The 19,532-nt window shown below is 43.9% G+C and overlaps 1 protein-coding gene across 1 annotated transcript in view; it reads left to right on the plus strand.

Moving 5' to 3' along the window:
* Nucleotides 1–19,532, plus strand: part of LOC115092360 (microtubule-associated tumor suppressor candidate 2-like) — a 411,409-nt gene that overhangs the window by 361,634 nt on the left and 30,243 nt on the right. Inside the window, exon 3 of the mRNA XM_029603160.1 lies at nt 6,204–6,444. Within this exon, the coding sequence (XP_029459020.1) occupies nt 6,204–6,444 (241 nt within the window). The remainder of the gene's footprint in view (nt 1–6,203; nt 6,445–19,532) is intronic.

Below are 19,532 nucleotides of genomic sequence, written 5' to 3' on the forward strand. Positions count from 1 at the left end.
CTCTAACCACTGGGCTACACCTCTACTCCTTTGGCACTGGTGGGGACAGAGAATCTGGTCGTGAGGCCCATTTGGGTTTAACCTGCGATATTCTTTGAATATGACAGCAATGCTGGGTTGTTAAAGTTGTCTGGGTAAACCTACCCAGCTAACTTTGCAACCTAGCCAATTAGGTTTCAAAGTTATTTGAGTAAGTTTACCTATTTAATTTTATTTGGAGATATTCAACAGAATGTTTATCCCATTGAGTATCCGGGTTAACTTATATGGCTAACGTTATCTGGATAGATTAGTTTTGGAGGCGTTATTGAATATTAGCCTCAATATGTCTAACATATGTGATGCAGACCCTTACCCATTTACGTCTTAGTCCAGGGTTAAAATTTACTATGAAATATCCAATATATGTCTGTTTTTGTTTCTTTCTTTTACTCATTCAGAAAGTCGAGAAATGCTGTCTATTTGCATACAGCTTTAAGATTCCCTTTATATTTGTCTAGACTTTTTTCTGAAGGTCTTATCATCTGTAGCTCTGCAATTCATGAATCAATCAATCAACAGAGCCAGTATCCAAATACTAACAATATATTTATTTATAGCAGCTTCTAGTGCGAGAATCTAAAATTTTGTACCTGCTTTTTCTTCTTTTTAAATCTAATTACTGTATTATACTGAATTGGGAAGATATATATATATAAATAAAAATGTAAATGTTCGTTTGTTCAAAATCTTAAATCTCCGAAAGTTCTTCACTGATTGCTTTGAAATTTTGACACAACGTTGCATTCGAATACGCGCGTGTTTCTATATACCTATATTATATAGATGTCACACCTATGACAAGTAAAAACATGCCTTTTTGGAAAAACAGTGCCATCTGTTGGACATAAAAGCAACACACGCTATCTACAATATAAATGGGCCCGCAAATGCGCAGTAGAGAGCAGCTCTACCGCGCATGTGCAGACCATAGAGCTCTGCGCTACGTGCTGGGTGTCACAGAGGGGAGGAGGAAAGGGCAGACGAGTCGCCACTCCGAGAAATGGCTCAGCCCGTTCCTCCACCGCTGGGGAAGGGGGGAGGGAGTAGGGACTGCCGGACAGTTACACACAGGAGGAGGAAAGGGTAGAAGAGTCGCCGAGCCAGTCCGTCCACAGCCAGGGAAGGGGGGGAGGGAGTTGGGATGGCCAGAGCAGAGCAAATGCAGTAGAAAGCGGCTGTGAAGAGATCACAAGCAGCTGCAGCCTGCAGCAGCCAAAGTGCAAAGAGCTGAACAGAGAACAGCTCACCCTCCTCCCCCACCCTCTGAGTCCCACGGATAAGGAGAAGCCAAGTAAATATTCCGCAACTGCGTGGGGGGGGGGGGAGGCAGTGCTGTCAAGCCGCCCGTGGGTCTCAGCGACCACGGAAAGAGTTTACATGGACATCGCTCCACCCCCACTCCCAGCAAAGCACCGTGACGAAAGTGAAAGCCAGAGCCCTGCTCCCTACTCCCTCTCAAGCCCCCGATCAGATTTCTTAAAGGCACAGGTCTCCCAGAAAGAGCAAAGTAAGCTAGGCAATGTGTCCCAAATCTGTTGCAGTGCCTGCCTCCTGCCCTTTGCGAGGGGGACGGGGGACGGAGTGTTTTCCTCACTCTCCCAGACACAACAGGCGTGGGAACTTTGCAAGCTCTTGTGAGTGCAGAGCAAAGACTTAGGTGGAGAGGGGACAAAAATCTCGCCCGTTTTAACTGTGTGAGAGAGACGTGTGATAATGTGCGCTGAAGGCGAGTGTGAGTGCCAGAGAGAGGTAGACTTCATGAAGGATTGTGTATATGTGTGAGAGGGATTGGGCGTGCATGTGTGAGGGACAGAGGGAGAGTGTATGTGCAAAAGAGAGAGAGAGAGAGGAAGCCTATGTAGGGGGCTGTATGAGAGATAGATTCTCTTCCCCCACCCCCAGCTCTCCACTTATAGGTTAGAGTGGAATGGGTTGAGTATAGAGGGGAATGGGAGAGCAAAGGAGTTGTGGCCTGTAAGGATAGAGTGAAAGGGGTCTGAGCTTGTCCCTCCGCCCCTGGGGAAGGGGGGAGGGAGTTGGGATGGCAGGACCATTACACCTCGCGAGATCCCCCTTGGCCACCGCTGTAGCTCCTACCACCGCCGCCAGCTCTGGCCCTTCGTGGTGCTGAGGGGGGGGAGGAGCGGAGCAGAGCAAAGACGTAGGAGGAGAGGGGACAAAATTCTCGCCCGTTTTAATGGGCTTAATGGCTTGTACTAAATATTTTACGATTCCATTTCAATGTTTCCAATTGCATTGTTAAATTGAATATTCATAGATTTCAATTTATTTTCATTTTGATTTAATTATTTCATGTGACATTGCGTTGGAATTGAGCTGTGTCATTTACCATACCGTTCATTTAGTGAGTATAGTTTATTTTTTTTCTTTTTTCATTCTTTTTCATTTCTAGAATTATGTGTTTACATCTAGACACGGATTGCTTCTCACATGGACAATTATATTAGAGATGTGAATCTGAACTGGAATCTGATCGGTTCTGGTTCCGATCCAAATCTTAAAATTTTTAACGCCCGGCCCGATTGGATTTTTGATTATCGGCTGCGCCCGATCCGATAATCAAAAAACCCTCCCCCACCCTCCCGAACCCCGAAAAAAGGTTTTAAAATTACCTGGTGGTCCAGTGGGGGCACGGGGAGCGATCTCCCGCTCTCGGGCCATCGGCTGCGTTAATAAAAATGGCGCTGATGGCCCTTTGCCCTTACCATGTGACAGGGTATCCGTGCCATTGGCCAGCCCTGTCACATGGTAGGAGCACTGGATGGCCGGCGCCATCTTTAAAGATGGCGCCGGCCATCCAGTGCTCCTACCATGTGAACCGGAGAATGCTCAGATAAAACATAATTCCATAAGGTTTGCTTGAGTACCATTTTAGCTAGTAACCATGGGTTTCACTAATACATTCTTAAATTATATGCTCTAATTTGTCCATAGAATTTTCACTTTTTTGACGCAGATTTGTTTCTCTTTTACGAGTCTTGTGCAGTCTTTCTGGAGCGTTATCATCACTATGTAAAAAAAAATTATAATAAACTATTCAAAGAAGGGGATATACCAGAATGCAAATTAAAATCAAGAATCAATAGGAAAAAAATCCCCATATACCTACCAGTACCAAATTTAAGAGAAATCTGGGCCAGCCTGGTGACTCAGAGGTAGTGATGTGCACTGCTGTGTGGAAAGCAGACTTTGGAACGAGGGGTTATGGGAATAGGGTGAAAGGAAAGTAGACTCAGGTGTAATCTAAGGAAGTATTTCTTTACCAAAAGGTTGGTGGATACATGTAACAGCCTTCCAGTAAAGGTGGTAGAGAACAGAATAGGATCTGAATTCAAGAAAGCATGTGGCTACAGAGGGGATCTCTGAAGGAGTGGCAAGGATTGTAGAGCTGAGCAGTTGGTGTGGATGGGCAGAATAGATAGGCATTGTGGTCATGTTTCTGTGATTCAGGGGGTCATACTTTCCTGGGTCAGCTGGGGCTGGGGATAATGTAGAGGCAGTGTTCACAGCTCTTGGGCACAGTGGGGGTGGGGGGAAGTGCTCCAGTCATCAGTCATGGTACAATAGTGATATCTAGTGCCCAGAAGTAGGGCCCATGATTGTAGGATTACTGCTGGTTGAGTTGGGAGGGGATATGAAATAGGAGAAAATCTCCAGGTAGTTGTGAATCAAGGCTTATAAGACCAGATTCCAGCCCCAGTTTCGATTAACCTGGAAGCCCAAAGAGGCAGAAGGAAACTACTGGGCCCCAGAGTACAAATTAAGGAAAATTCTTTTATATCATCAAGAAGGTAGTCATTATATTTTGCATGGCAAGATCGCCTATATCTATGTAGCATTCTGATCACTGGCACTGACTGAACCATGAAAGGTGCTTTTGAGAGAGGCAGTTGCCAAAACACCAATAGTGTTGAGCAGGTAATAAGATGAATAAGTAGCTTTTTATTGTGCTTTCCAATTTCACTGAGAACTGTAGAATCTTGTTACAGAAAATGAAGGTTGATGATTTGAATGCTACATACGCACAGGTGGTCTTATCATGCTCAATATGATCTGTTGGCCCTCTCATTGGTATAAAACAGGGATGACCAACTAAGGAACCACAAACAAGTCGTGGATTCAGGATATCACAATGAATATGCATGAGATAGATCTGCATGCACTACCTCCATTGTATGCACATCTATCTTATGCATATTTCTTATGGATATCCCAGAAACCTGGCCTGTTTGTGGCTCTTGAGGATGAGAGTTGGCTACTTTTAGTATTAAAGAAATTTGAAATTGTTGGAGATATGATTTTCATTGATTAAAAATTATAATAAACGATTGTATATCTTATCTTTATAGAAACTGCTATACCTTTTCCTAAATTTCCAACCTGCCTTCATGACTGAATCGTGATTTGCAACTCTTACTCCCATTTTTGCAATCAGTAGATATGTTTTTGAACTTTCAGCCACTGGTAATGTTTTTGATGAATTTTTAAAAGCACTTTGATTCATCATTTACAGACTTTTCATCTTATATATCAGGGAATAGTGAAAAGACTAACTGAATCTTGATTAACAAACCTGGACTACCCAATGTTTAAAATGCAAAGATAAGGTGCCAAGCCATGCCCAAATAGGGCAGTGAGGCCACAAGATGGGTGGAGGGTCTTCAGTGCCACTCAGGAGTTTGTTCAGCTTCTGGGTAGACCAGGGGGTGGGAGGGAAGAGGGGGAAGTAGACGAGGGGTGAGGAGGATTGGAGACAGGAGGGTGGGCTGTGGAAGAGGTTGAGCACCAATCGACCTGTTGGGCTGAGGAGAGTGGGAGACTGGAGGTGGGACCAGAGCACAGCCCATTAAATGGGGCCTCTGCCACAGCAACAGCTTCTTGCATCTCCATGGTGGCATCCCCACGCACCTTCCCATACAGGCATATGGGAGGGAAGCTGCTCATGATAGTTGGAGCAAGTGGAGCAGAAGATGTCCACATCTGAGAGACACAGCGAGTATTAGGTTTATGATTGTGTAGGCAAGAATGAGGCACAGTCTCTTTCCCAGAATCACACATCGTATTATGAAAGTATTCAGAGCTACAGCCAAGCCTGGCTTCAATGGCTGGGTCAAGCCTACGAGATGCACCACTCTACGGGGCCTGTAGGATGATGACTTCAGCTCTTTTAAGGAATGAGGACAGTGCACTGGAAGTTAACATCAGAGACAAAGCATTAACGGCTCCATCTCATCACTGAGCAAGATAAAGAGGATTAGGCTTCCACGATTAACCCCCATGCCTAAGAACTAACTGTCATGGATGAGGCATTTATGTGAAATTGTGCTAATGGGTTGGTGTCTACAGGCAAGGGTGAAGTCACCCCCAGTGTAGAAGTGTCTAGAATTGGGAAATGTTACAGTTAAGTTATGGTCTGTTGTTTTGAATATCGTATTTCAGATTTTTATCTGATGTTTTGAAGTGTTAAGCATTTTGCTATGGCCAATTATATACAATAAAAATCTCTCTTTTCAAAAGACCACAGAACTGCATTCTATGGGGGTGGATGAAAAGGAGAGGGGAGGGGGATGGCACATGGAGGAGAAGAAAAGGTAATTTGGTAAAACGCATAGAACAAAAAGTAAAAATAAAAATTATCGTTTCCCTTCCCTGTTCCTATAAGAAAATGGATGTAAATGATGTCTAACCATTCTACCTGTATCATTTGTTGAGGCCAGGACTTTTTCTGAACTTGGTTGGTGCACAGCATGTCAGTTATCTGTTATATTTTCTCAGATTACGTGTGTTATTTGTTGCATAGAAGGCATTACAAAATGAACTAAGCCATCCAATTTTGTATATTTGCTTGAATTAAATTCCTGCCATCAGTATTAAAGTCTATTATTTGTCATAGGCTATTATTTAATCTGTGGCTCTTCAGCGCTTTCAGTGTATCTCTTCCAGACCACAAAACTAAAAGTAATGCATTAATGTTAAGATTATGAAGAAGACAATATTTGAATGTGGCTCTTTGAGACTGCTAATTTGGTTCAGTGAATAACTATGGTTAAGTATGAAACACATGAGCTCAGCAGGCTATTGAAGTAGATATATGATGTGTTATTAATATGCTTCTTCTTCATTGAATTGCTTCTAAATAGGTTGGTGAAAGACCTGGAAAAGAAGAATTCTGTTCTCCGCCATATGCCCATTATGAGGTTCCTTCAAGCTTTTATAGATCGACCATGATCCTTAAACCTCATCTGGGATTGGGTGCTGTCTCCAGATTGCCATCGACAAAAAGCAGAATTCTAATCGCAAGTCAGCGATCCTCAGCTAGCTGTCTACATCCACAAGGACAAGTGACAACAGCAAACAGTCTTTATCATCCAGATGCTTCAGGTACAGTGAAAGGTGGTCAAAGTTAAGCTTTGTCCTGCCAGATTCATACTTTACAAGGACTGAAAATGGTCAGCACCTCGAAAAAGTCATTATCGATGAACCATTTGAAACCCCCATTATAAAACGTTTTTAATGCATTATTAATCATGAGCTAAAAGTGCACAACTTAAAATGCAAAAGAAAAATGATTATATTTTACCATGACTGCGAATTTTCTTTGCAATTTACTATCACCAATTGTATATTACATCTATAAAGTGCTTTGGATAAAAGCATCATGAAAGTGTAATGATGTTACTGTTATTACGTATATTTACTAAGTGAATACAGTGACTCAGATCTTGAATGGCTGACAGGTAGGGATGTGCATTCTGATTCTACAAATGGGAAATTTCATCTAAGGGAGTTGATTCTGAGTTTGATTTGAGCCATCCAAACCAAATGGGTGCAGTCCCCTTTGGCCTAGGCCAAAGCCCATGCATTGGGACCCAGTCTGGGCCCAATGTTGGAATTGTACTTGGGCCACTATGAGGTATCCCTGACTGAAAAGATAAGAAGGCAAAAGTTTTGGGGACTGGGCCTTTGCTATGCCAGCAACCCTGGCATAGCATTGGCGTAGGCTGCGGCCTCTGCATCAGGCCACAGCCTATGCCTAGGTGAGCTTGAGCCTAGGCTGGAGCACCAGCTTTCTGCTCGGAAGTAGGCAGAGGCCTAGGGCCCTAGGCTTGACAGATTAATTTTTTTTTGCAATCTTCAAAACAAAGTGTGAAAACCAACAACATTTCATCAGATTTTCAATTCTTTTGTTTTGAGAATGAAATGAAACAAAATAGGAAATTTTATTGTTATTTCCTATTTTGTTTTTCCCAAATGCACAACTCGAGTGTGTGTGTATATATATACATATACACACACACTCGTGTGTGTGTATATATGTATATATACACACACGAGTAAGTGTATATATACATATACACACACACTCGAGTTGCATTTTCAAACTTAATAGTAATATGGTTGTATACGGAAATTCCTTTTGACGCTGAATAAGAACTGGAGTACATTTTTCTATTTTGATACAAGTAGAAAGACTGTCAGTCGTTGAATTGTTATGAATGATTCTGTACTTTAGTTTTTGTATAATTTTTGTATGAATATTTTAATGGACAAATACTGTTTTAAAGTTTGATGGAATAAAAATACTTTATTAAGGTTTTTTTTTATGTTCCCTCATTAGTAATAATATATTCTGGTTTGGGTGGGGATTGAGTGGGGACTGTATAATATTTTTTTCTGTCTTTTTTGTTTGACTGTATATATATATATATATACATATCACGGTACCTTTTTCTCTATCAATGTAACCTTTAGGAGTGCGTGATTTTCCTTTTCTAGTGTTTCCTCTTGCAGCAAACATCAGTACTATCCTCTGTGTTATTCAGATTTGGATTATCAAACTCTGGCTCTTCAGGGTGCATGCTAGTCTAGTTTTAAAAATGAACAAATTAACTAAATTAATTGTAAATTGGAGCCACTGAATGCATATCTCATGCATATATCCTGTGGATTTCCTGGAAACCAGGCCAGTTTGCAGTTCTTAAGGATGGTGTCTAATACTCTGATTAAACCGCAACAGTTTTGTTTTTTTTTAATTGACAATAAATCCATGTTATAATGACTTTAAACTTGTGTTATACTGATGAATATATTCACTCACATTCTTGGTAGAAATACTCTACCATCTTGAAGTTGGCCATATAGAATTTCAGATATATTACTTGGTTACAGCAAACTCTGGTTTATGTTTGGATTCTGGTTTATGTTTGGACACTTGCTATTGATATAGTAGAAACATGGTTTAAATGTCAATTTAAAACACAGAACTTTAGGTCTGTTGAAAAATAAGTTTGGCCAAAAGTGTCACACAAATTCAGTAAAATGAATAAAAATTGAAGTAAATACCTTGACCATGGGCTGACCAAGAGGAGAGAGAGAGATTTCAATTAGATACGCTGAAGATCCGGGAAGAGAGAGAGATCTGATCTGGGTGCCCTGAGTTCCAAGGAAGAGAGAGAAATCTGAGTTGGTAAGGTTAGTTCTGCCTGGCCTGCAAGAGAAGTAGCTGCACTGATCAGGGAGAGAGTCGGTCATAGACAATCTGGATCTTAGTGCATCTCTAGGCCAATCCCCTTCTCCATAGATTTATTGCTATGAACAGAACCAGTACAAGAATATTAGACACCTAAACCAAACCTTCAGCCTTGTACCCTCTGCCACCACCACCTCTCCTAGAACAATCCTGTAAAAACACTTAGTGGGACATGGGATAATTTTTATTAGCCATTTACATGGGCAAATACCAAGTTAATTGGGTAAAAATATGTTTGGAAAATTGTTAGCCTAAAAGCACCTAAATGTACACACAGTTCATAGGAACAGCATGCTCATACATTCCTTGTGAGAACAGGTGCAAAGTCCATGAGTTTAAAAAAACCCCATACTTTTCAATACTAAACTTTGTTTTATATATTGATATGTAATACAAATAGGGGTAGATTTTAAAAAGCATTTACTCGAGCAAAACTGGTTTTTGCTCGAGTAAATACACTTTACTCAAGTAAGTGGGCTTTTCAAAATTGCTACAATATATGCCATTGAATTGTCCATAGGATTTACTCAAGTAAGTGCACTTTACTCGAGTAAATAGCTTTTGAAAATTGCTACAATAGTATGTCACATTTACATGCGTAACTCCTTTGAAAATGACCCCCATATGCTTCAGAAATCATGTCCATGTCTGATAAATGTATCATCTGTGATTTTGGGGAGTAGACTGCAAAAATGCAAAATCAGGAAATACATACATTTTATAAATGGAAAGAAGTCCTTACGAATTGGCTGAAGGTAGTCTCTGAAATGATTGGCTAGCCTGGCTGGTTGGGCTGAACAAGGTTGTTTCCCCTTACTACTCACTATAGAAAAACAGATTTTCACCTCACTAACATTGACACAGACTCCCTCCATTACTAGACATGCTGTGGAATTGCACAAAATCCTGCAAAAAGAAAAGTCACATGGAAGCTATATAGCAAAACCTGCCACCTCAAAGCAGTACTAATTCCCAGAATTCAAACAGCAGTAATCCTACTGATGAAATGGCAACACTGAAAATATTAAACCAGACCCTAGAACATCATTACCATTCTTCCCAACAGGGAAAGGGAGTGGCCTGGTAGAGCAATGGGCTGAGAACCAGGGAAACCACTTCCCCACTATTTTTTTTGGTTTGGTTCATTTGTCAAACAAACAAAAAAAACCCCCTTAAACAAAGAACCCCCCTGCCCCCCCCCCCCAAAAAAAAAAAAAAAGAATAAAAAACAATTCTTGAGCCTCTGGGGACCCTGCCAAGGCCTCCACAGGCCAAAAATCTGGCAGGGGCCTGCTCCGAGCTAGCTTGGCACTGAGGCCTAACTGGGCCAGGGCTCACTTTCTCTCCTTCCCTCTCTTTAAAATCGCCAAGGGGCCGATACAGTTCTGACACATGGTAAAATAGGTGCTTATATCGAGCGTGCGTTTCCCTAACGCATGCACAAACACCTCTTCTGGGCGCCCGACGCAGTAATCTAACATGCTGATGCGCCACAAAGGACATTCTAAGGGAAACTGTGCATCCCTAGTGCTCCAAAGCATCGGGAGCCCAGGACACATGGCTGTGAGCGGGTTAGGAAAATGGATGCTCGTTACGAGCATCCGTTTTATCCTGCCACGTCCAGTGAAGATTGCGAGCCGAGTGCCCTGATGTCAGCTAGCTCACTCCCTCTGCGTTGTGTCATAAACACTTCACTTACAAGCGCATAAGTGCACGACCCAATCAAAAAAAAAAAAAAAAGGTGTATCAGCTAGGTGAGGCAAGGGATTAGAAGCAAAACAGTAAAACCAAACCTGCAAACGCTGGTGATAGCAGTTGCAGACAAATCAAAAGAGAAAGCAGAAATTTTCCCGTTTTGTTGAGCCCTTGATGCGCAGCAAAACTTGATGCCAGCTCCGGAACTGGCATTAAATTTTCAGTGTTAAAAAGTATGCATTGGGCGCAGAGTGATTTTTTTGCATGGGGGGTAATAGCTAATAGCCTCATCTACATGGCTATTACATGTGATGAGTCTGTTAGCTTCGTGCTTGTTTGGATGTGCATTTTGGATGCGCTAATCCCATTACTATGTCAGGAATTATTCTAGCAAGTCCAAAACGCGCATCCAAACATGCGTCAAGCTGTGCGCTAGGCTGAGCACCCTTTATTGCATCAGCCCCCAAGGCTGTACAGAAAAATGTCGCCAGCTATACCAGACGAAGTGGATGAAATAATGTCACCTTGGCACTGTCCTCCAGATGCCAGCGTTATATTTAAAACTTGGGATACCCAGATGGGAGTTCTCCAGCCCTAGTTATTTTAAAGGGAGGAGGGAGGAGAGAAAGCGAGCTTCGTTGCCAGGCCAGCTCACGGCAGGCCCCAGCACTATGTAGGTCCTTGGGCAAGCCCCAGTACTGGGGAAGCTTTGGGACAGGCCCTGGCACTGAGGTCTCAGCGCTGAGCCGGCTCTGGGTCGACCTAGCCCTGGGCCAGATTTTTGGCCCAGGAGGCCCGTTTTTTGTTTTTTTTCAGTAATACCATGAATACAAAAATATCCAAAAATGTTTGGGCATTTTTGTATTTTCAGTTCGTTCCATTTGAAAAGAACCAAAAAATGGCCTCATTTGTTGCATTTTTTGGAAACAAAAGTGTTATAAAATGGCCGTGCCTTTTGGCGCAAGCCGGCTTCTTTATTTATTTATTTGAGAACTTTTTTATACCAATATTCGTGGGGACATCATATCGGTTTACATCATAACTAAAGAGAGGAAAATACAATGAACAGGAGGGGGGGGGGGAGAGGGCTCACATAGGAACACGTAAACAGCAATGAATTGAGAGGAATATCAAGGGGCTGCTCAAGAGAGCTGTTAAAAAATAACATGATAGGGTGGCAACTGTGCCCATAAAAACTTTGTACAAGGTTCAGTAAGTACTAATAAGGAGGCCAGGAGGGGGGGTCAAAGATTATGGGGGGGGCGGAAGGGTAAGCTTGTTTAAAAAGCCAGGTTTTAACATTGGCCCTGAATTTAGATGTGCAGGTCTCGAGCCGGAGGTTGGGGGGTAAAGAATTCCAGAGTGTGGGTCCGGCAATGGAGAGGGCCCGGTCCCTCGTGGAGGTGAGGTGTGCCTTTTTTAGGGAAGGCACGTGGAGGGTCCCATTGTTGGAGGCTCTGGTGGCATGGTTAGATCGTATTGGACGGAAGGGCTCATCAAGCCAATTTGAGTTGTGGGAGTGTATGACTTTGTGGATCACAGTCAGGGTTTTATAGCTGATGCGTGATGGGATCGGGAGCCAGTGCAGATTTTTCAGAATGGGGGTAATGTGGTCATATTTACGGGTGTTAGAGAGGGTTCTCGCTACAGCATTCTGTAGCAGTTGGAGAGGTTTTACAGAGGAGTAGGGGAGACTGGACGTGGCAGGATAAAATGGATGCTCGTAACGAGCATCCATTTTCCTAACCCGCTCACAGCCATGTGTCCTGGGCTCCCGATGCTTTGGAGCACATAGGCATATGTGTGTACATGTGCGCCCAGGCTGCTGTTTCAAAGTTACCATCCCTGTGCTTTGTCTGCCTAATGGTTCTGCTTCTCACTGATAAGAATAAAACTTTTCCTAAAAGTTTCACAGGCTTCCATTTGTAACTGATTATATATGAGAGAAGTTCTGACAAAGGCAAAGGTTTAAAACGCACTCTTGTTTGAGGAGTTATTGATTTCCTTATGACTGCTTTGAGCCCACCACCCTTCCTGGCCATTCTAATTTTGTCTAGATCTCTAAGCACTAATGCCTCCTTGCTTAACTTTGAAATTTACTTGTAATCCTATCAAGGAAGTTGTGACCATAGAAAGATTTGAATCCCTGAGGTTTTTTTTTTTTTTTAACTTTAGACAATATGTTGCTGGGTTTTATTGTTGTTATAGCAAATGTTGTCTTCAAATAACCATGTAGATGTATTACACTGGTACATTGCCAGCAAATAATATTGGCATACAAAAAATTTCAAGGCAATTTTAAAGTCATTTTTGCTAGGACTGGCTTTCATTTGACTCTTTATTCTATTACTGATTTTGCAGACATCTGGAATATAAATCTGAAGTTGGCCACCAGCATTACTGAGAGTAATTGTCATAGCTTTGGTACAAGCTTGTTCTAAATATATTTTAATATGAATGTGATTGTATTAATTATGTATATTTTTATGTATTTCGCTTAGGGCCTTGGTACAAGAGATTAATACATTTTTATAAATACAAGTAGAGATTAATACATTTTTATAAATACAAACAGGTTGTATGAACGGGGGCAGGTGTGGGAGGAGTTGAGAAACGTTTTCATTGACTTTGTAGATTTTGAGTTTTGTTACATTATGTGGAATGAGATCTATAGCCTATTCTGCTGTGCTTTAAGTTGACATTATTTGCTATTCTAATTTGATGGCATACCAAGATGTCCAAAGGCTTGCATTAAAGTCTTTTGCCATCAAAATTTTACATCATACAGTATAGTAATGCACACTCAATAGATTTACATTGATATTGATCATAACGATGACTAAACAATCAATAAAAATATGTAGAGAATATAGTGAACTATAAAAAGCAACTATGCAAGCTCAGGAGCTTGTTTCAATTTAAATACATCAGCAGGTTCAAATTTAATTTATTGATAGATCATAATCTGCCTTGAGATGTGTAATATTTTTATTTGCATATACAAGATATAAGCATTTATAAATATAGTCTTACTTTCTTATGGAGTTCCTGCATAAGATTTTAGGACCAGGCTGAGAGGTCTGTGTAATAATGTAAATTCAAAGGTCCCTATTCAGCACTGCTTATCTGGCTAAGTGGTGGCGGCTGAATATCTCCCCAGGATCAGAAGTTACCACCTTGTCAGGTAACTACTTAACATAGTTACTACTTAACATAGTTCATATCTATTTAGCTGGATAAATGGTTATCTGGCTAAGTAGTGACAGCTAAACGTGGCCAAATATTCAAATGCCAGCACTTAGCTTAGTAACTACTTAACATAGTTACTATCTATTTAGCTGGATAAATGGTTATCTGGCTAAGTAGTGACAACTGAATGTGGCCAAATACTCAAATGCCAGCACTTAGCTGAACTTATCCGCCTAAGTGGCGCTGAATATCGTATCTTTTATGGGGAAAATTTTTCTGTGCCTGATTTAATACACACAATTTTTAGCCATATAAGAGGTTAGCATTAAAAGGAGAGAGGATAACTTTCAAACAAATGCGTGCGGCGACAAATACACATGTATATGGCCACGAGCAGATCTATGCTAGCATTTTACAATCCACACATATGACATACACATATTTTATCGTATCCCCCTGTATTCCAACTGTTATGATCTGCTATGCTGATGGGAGGAGCAAGTAGATGGGAGTTAGCAATCGGTTAGGCTTTCCTCTCAAGATGGGAGGAGTTAGCAATCTGTTATAATCTGGTATGCTGATGGGAGGAGCAAACAGATGGGAGTCATCAATCTGTTATGAACTGACTGCTGGATACTCCCATTGAAGGAGGAGTTTAGCAAACTGTTATGGTCTGCTCCTGTAGAGGGAGGAGTTAACAATCTTGTTATGCTCTGTAGCAGAGTTAGTAACATAGTGAGGATATAGACTGCAGAGTTAGCAATCTGTATCAGCGGAGTGTTAGAGAGGGCACTCAGCTGTAGAGAAATGTAAATAGGTGGATCCTTGGGCCGATGGCAGATGACAGCGCCCCCAGGAGGATATCCTGAGAGGGACCACTGGCTAGGCTTGGTTATGGAGACAGACACAGATAGTTCTTTTATTAGACAGGTTAGTAGAACCACCAGAGGTGGCAGTAGTGAGCTGTTGTGCCCGGCAAGGCTGAAGTCCCTCAGATACTGGAACAGCGCTCCCAGGGTTGCTGAGCTGTAGAAAGACTATAAATAGTGAGTAGACAGAGTATGCTGTATACATAGCCAGAACTAGATGACAATCTCACATAAGGTCTTAAGGAGGCTCAGTAGCTGGAAAGAGTTAGGCTCTCGAGGAGCGAGATGATAGAGTTAGGCCCTCGAGGAGCGAGATGATAGAGTAAGAACATGTAATGGCTAAAGGGTAGATTTTAAAACTCCTGCACGTGTAAATTGTTATGCTTCGACTCCTGAGGATGGAAGGAGTTAGCAATCTTGTAGGTTTTGGCTCCTGTGAAGGGAGGAGTTAGCAAACTGTAATGAATCTGCTCCTGTGGAAAGAGGAATAGCAATCTGATATGCTCAGCTCCTGTAGAGGGAGTAGTAAACAATCTGTTAGGGTTTAGACTGCGGAGTAGCAATCTGTATGAATCTGTTGCTGAAGACTCCTGATGGAGAGGGAGTAGCAATCTGAGTGCTTGGAGAGGGCACTCAGCTGTAGAGGAATGTAGATAGGTGGATCCTTGGCCGATGGCAGATGACTGTGCCCCCAGGAGGATATCCTGAGAGGGACCACCGGCTAGGCTTGCGTACGGAGACAGACACAGATAATTCTTTTATTAGACAGGTTAGTAGAACCACCAGTGGTGGCAGTAGTGAGCTGATATGCCTGGCAGGGCTGAAGTCCCTCAGGTTCTGGAACAACGATCCCAGGATTGCTGAGCTGTAGAGAAACTATAGATAGTGAGTAGACAGGGTATGCTGTGTTCATAGCCAGAACTGGATGACACAACTCACATAAGGTCTTTAGGAAGCTCAGTAGCTGGAAAGGGTTAGGCCCTCGAGGAGCGAGTACCTGGTTCCAGGGAAAGCTCTGAGAGAGCGATGGTAACTCACAAATATCTGTATCTGCGATAGCTTCCAGGCAGTAGAGAATCTTCAGAGTGTCCAGGAACATGGGCCCTCGAGGAGTGAGTACCGGTTCCTATCTGCAATCTGAAAGTAAAGAAAAGAGCGAGGCCCCCGAGGAGCGGGTACCCCTGGTATGTCCGAGGAGGCAGAGTAGCTTGGACGAATCCATAGCGAGTCCGAATCAAAGTCTGAATTCATGTCCGATTCATAGTCCTTGCTAACTCAATCTGTTAGCGAAAGTATGAGACCTTTTATACTGGAAGCGGATGACATCATCTCAGTGGATGCCCCTGAGGTTCGCGCCCTTGCTGGTACATACATCGGAGCGCGCGCGCGTCCTACATCATCAGGAACATGGCGGATCCGCAAGGTTGAGCCGGTCCGGGTGTGCCGGAGAAAGGCGGCATTGAGACGCCGCGGCAGCAAGCAGACCATCAGACCTGGAGGGAGTCGCCACAGAGGTAGAGAGGGTGGAGGGAGAGCGTAGAGCAGCCACGAATGCAACACCAACGATCACCTTCCCAGCCTTGGGGAGCAGGGTAATTACTGTCTCGAGGTGGGGAAACAAATCTCCAGAGCCATGAGCTGGGGACAGGATAACCTGCAGGGCTAGTACCAGGCTGAGAACACTCCACATACTCTCCAGACTCAAGTTGTGCTCCAAATAATAGACAGTTTCCTGCAGAATGTTCAGGATCAAACATAGTGACAGTGACAGTTCCGGTAGATGCAGAAATCAAACAGAATTACAATTCCAGAAATCTTAACTCTTCTCTTTTTAAGTAACAGTTTTTTCTTACAGTGACACAGGAGTCCTGGTTTCTTTGTTTCTCCTCTTTCTTCAGCTTTGGCACCCCCTAGCCTGGTCCTCTCTTTAGTTTCCTCAGATAGTAAAAATGTTACAAGAATGTCTTGCTCAGCTCAAGGAAAAACCCTTATGATGCAGCATCATGATCCTTCAAGTCCCAAAACAAGTTCCTTCTGGCACAGTTTGGCTTCCTGGTCCAAAAACGTTCCTGCCTCTGTTAAGCGCAGATTTTATCTTTTAACGTCCAACTTCCAGGCTGTATTACACTCTTTGTTCTCTTCTGCTCTCAAGCCTCTGGGGATTTCTCTGGGAAAATCCCAGTCCACTCCTGAGGCTCCCTTCTGAGATCCTGCTTGAGGATCTCAGCTCTATCCAATTCTTCTTCCCTGCAATTTGGAACAGCCTCAAACACTGTAGAATCAGGGTTTTTATCACTTCTGTTTTTATGACCGAGCCCCTAAGGGATGTACCCTCTTGTCTGTCAAGAAGGCAGGTTACACATAGCTGACCCAGGGCTCTGGGTTATTCCTATGCTGGTTCCAGACTAATCTCTTGTCCCATGCACCTCCTGTGCACTTCCAGCAGATGCTGACACGCAGGTTTATAACCATTCAAGGCTTCCATAAAGAGGAAACCTGCATTTTACCAGCACCTCCAACCTCTATGCACTCTCTGTGGCATAAGTGCCACATTATAAAATACACATATTGCCTTCTGGTTCTTCAGCTTGAATGCCCCCCACCTAGTCAGCAATAAACATGTTTGATATCGCTTACATCAGAAAATTTGCAGGTGTAAAATTATACTAGTAAATTGGAAAATCTTTGTGCTTGTCTTTTAATATAGCGACTTGTTGTGGAGCATGCCCTCAGGTCCGGTTAGGAGCTCAGAGGCACAGCCCCCATCTAAGGAAGAATGTGAGCCCTTGAGCCGCAGCATGACTCAGGGAGGAGCCGCAAGACACACCGCGGGAGGTGAGCTGATACGAGCACGGGTGGAGCAGGAGTGAGGCTGGAGTTGAAGACAAGGCGAGGATTCTGGAACAGGAACTAGGCAGGCTCAGACCTCCACTGGACCTATACGCACCAATGAGATCCAGCAAAGCAATGCTGATCTCGAGAGTAGCCATCCGGCCACTCGATAGCCCTTCCGGACCCGTCACTAGGGAACAACAAGTGTGTGAGGCCAGACAGAGGCTGAGGGCAGGAACATGAAGACTTGGACGAAGACTCAGGATATTCAGAGGATTCAGACGTAGATTTGGATACTCAGGATACTCGGACGAAGACTTGGATACTCAGACAATGACTCAGGATACTCAGGAAACTCGGACAAGGATTCAAGATACTCAGAAGACTCGAACAAGGATTCAGGTTGCCCAGAAGTTTCAGACAAGGATCCAAGAGGCAGGCAAAAGTACTGGGTGAGAACTGCATCACAGCGTGCCCTACACAGCCATCCATGGCTGGTCGCAGACCACGCTGAACGCGAAGCAGACTCCAAGCGAAGACGTGGAACTTGCGACTGGAACATGGCGAAGATTCAATAGAGGTCTGCACCAGGGCACGTCCTACACAGCTGTCTGTGACTGGTCACGGACCACGCTGAAGCGGAGCAGGTTCTGGCAGAGTCTTTGGCATGGACAGAAGCAGGCACAAGGGAACTCCATAGATCAGGAACAAGATACTCAGGAACAAGGCTTTAAAAACAGAAGTCTCCCAGAGGCTTGCGCTGCAGGCGAGAAGAAAGCCTTGTACCATGAGGTACCATGCCCTACCAGCCATCCCGTGGGCTAGACTCGGACCCCGATATGGCACACCAAGAGAGGTAGACAGACGATGGACCTGGGAACTGGACGAAGAGCTGAAGATGAGACAGACGGAGTCAAGACAGGAACATCGGACATCAGGAACAGGCAACATGGCACCTCAGGACTTGGGACATCAGGACATCTGGACACGGAACATCTGGAACATCAGGAACAGAAGACAGGTGATGAGGGAGCTTCGATGAGGGACGAGACCAGGGACATCAAGGAGACGAAGATCAGGAACACGAAGAACATGGAACGAAGATCCATCAAGGCACAGGCGACCACAAAAGACCTGGATCGGAGGGAAGAACACAGACGATGTGCAAACCCGATCCAAAGGCACTGAAGAATGGCAAGCAGGGCCCTTCTATAGAGCTGAAGCAGGAAGTGGTGGATGTTGTCACTCCAAAGGGCCGCGGGGCTTTTCCCGCCGCTGGCCCTTTAAATATCGGGGAGAGGCGCGCACCTGCGCCTAAGGAGAGGCAGGAGAGAAGACAGGCAGGTTGGCAGCATCCCTGCTGCATGGGAGGCCTGAAGAATGGCGGCGTTGTCAGCGGCAGCCCTGCCGCAAAGGAGGAAGAAGAGGCAAGCTGCAGGAGCAGCTTCCTGCTGCAAGAGGAAATCCCAGCGGGGGCTTCCCCACCATGGAGGCGGTGTCAGCAGCGGCAGCTCCAGCCGCGAAGATGAAAGAAGACATTGGGCAGGCTCGGCCTGCCGCGAAGGATGACATTGGTGGCCTGTCTGGCTGCGCTCGGAGAGCAGGTAGGTAGGGGGGCTGCCCGCGGCTCGCGGGCAGGCCCACAACAGCGGCTTACACACATAAATGTTGGTCCCTCCACAGAATGCTCCTAGACCAACCTTTTTAAGTGAAAATATGTGCAAATATTTTACTTTTATACAATACAGAAAACGTGTAGAGGCTACTCACGTGCGTAAATGCTAATTTTTATGCACGTAATGTTTTGAAAATTCACTCCTAAGTGTGCCAACCATGGAGTGGATATTCAAAACATAGCCAGGTATCTAAGTTAGAAGGCTAGACTTATCCAGCTAACTTAGATGGAATATTCAGCTGCATAGCTATGTAATATATATATATTCAGTAGCTGCTATTTAGCAGGATAAGTCCTATTTAGACGGCTAAGTAACTTTTGAATTTCAACCTCCATGTGCTCTAACTTCATATCTATCGCTCTACCTGGAAATGTCCAATTGTCCCCTCTGTCCCCCACCTCAAGCATCCCGATCCTTCCCCAGCCCTGAGCACTGATCAGGCACCTGGCAGTGGCTGGGCCCACATTTTAGTTTCTGCCATGTGCCCTCAGTGTTTCTAATGTCAGCCCCACCTAACTAAGGCCTAGATTTTCTAACCTACCGAGGCTTCGTGAATCGTGTGGTGTGGGGGGGCGGGGGGGCAAGCGGGGGGGTGGGCCTGCAAAAGCCGGCAGCAATTGCTCCTTATCTTTTTGCCATCCACGCTGTCTTCACGGCGTCCGCCCCTGTGCCGCCCCG

Source organism: Rhinatrema bivittatum, chromosome 5, assembly GCF_901001135.1.
Source record: "Rhinatrema bivittatum chromosome 5, aRhiBiv1.1, whole genome shotgun sequence".
NCBI classification, from domain to species: domain Eukaryota; kingdom Metazoa; phylum Chordata; class Amphibia; order Gymnophiona; family Rhinatrematidae; genus Rhinatrema; species Rhinatrema bivittatum.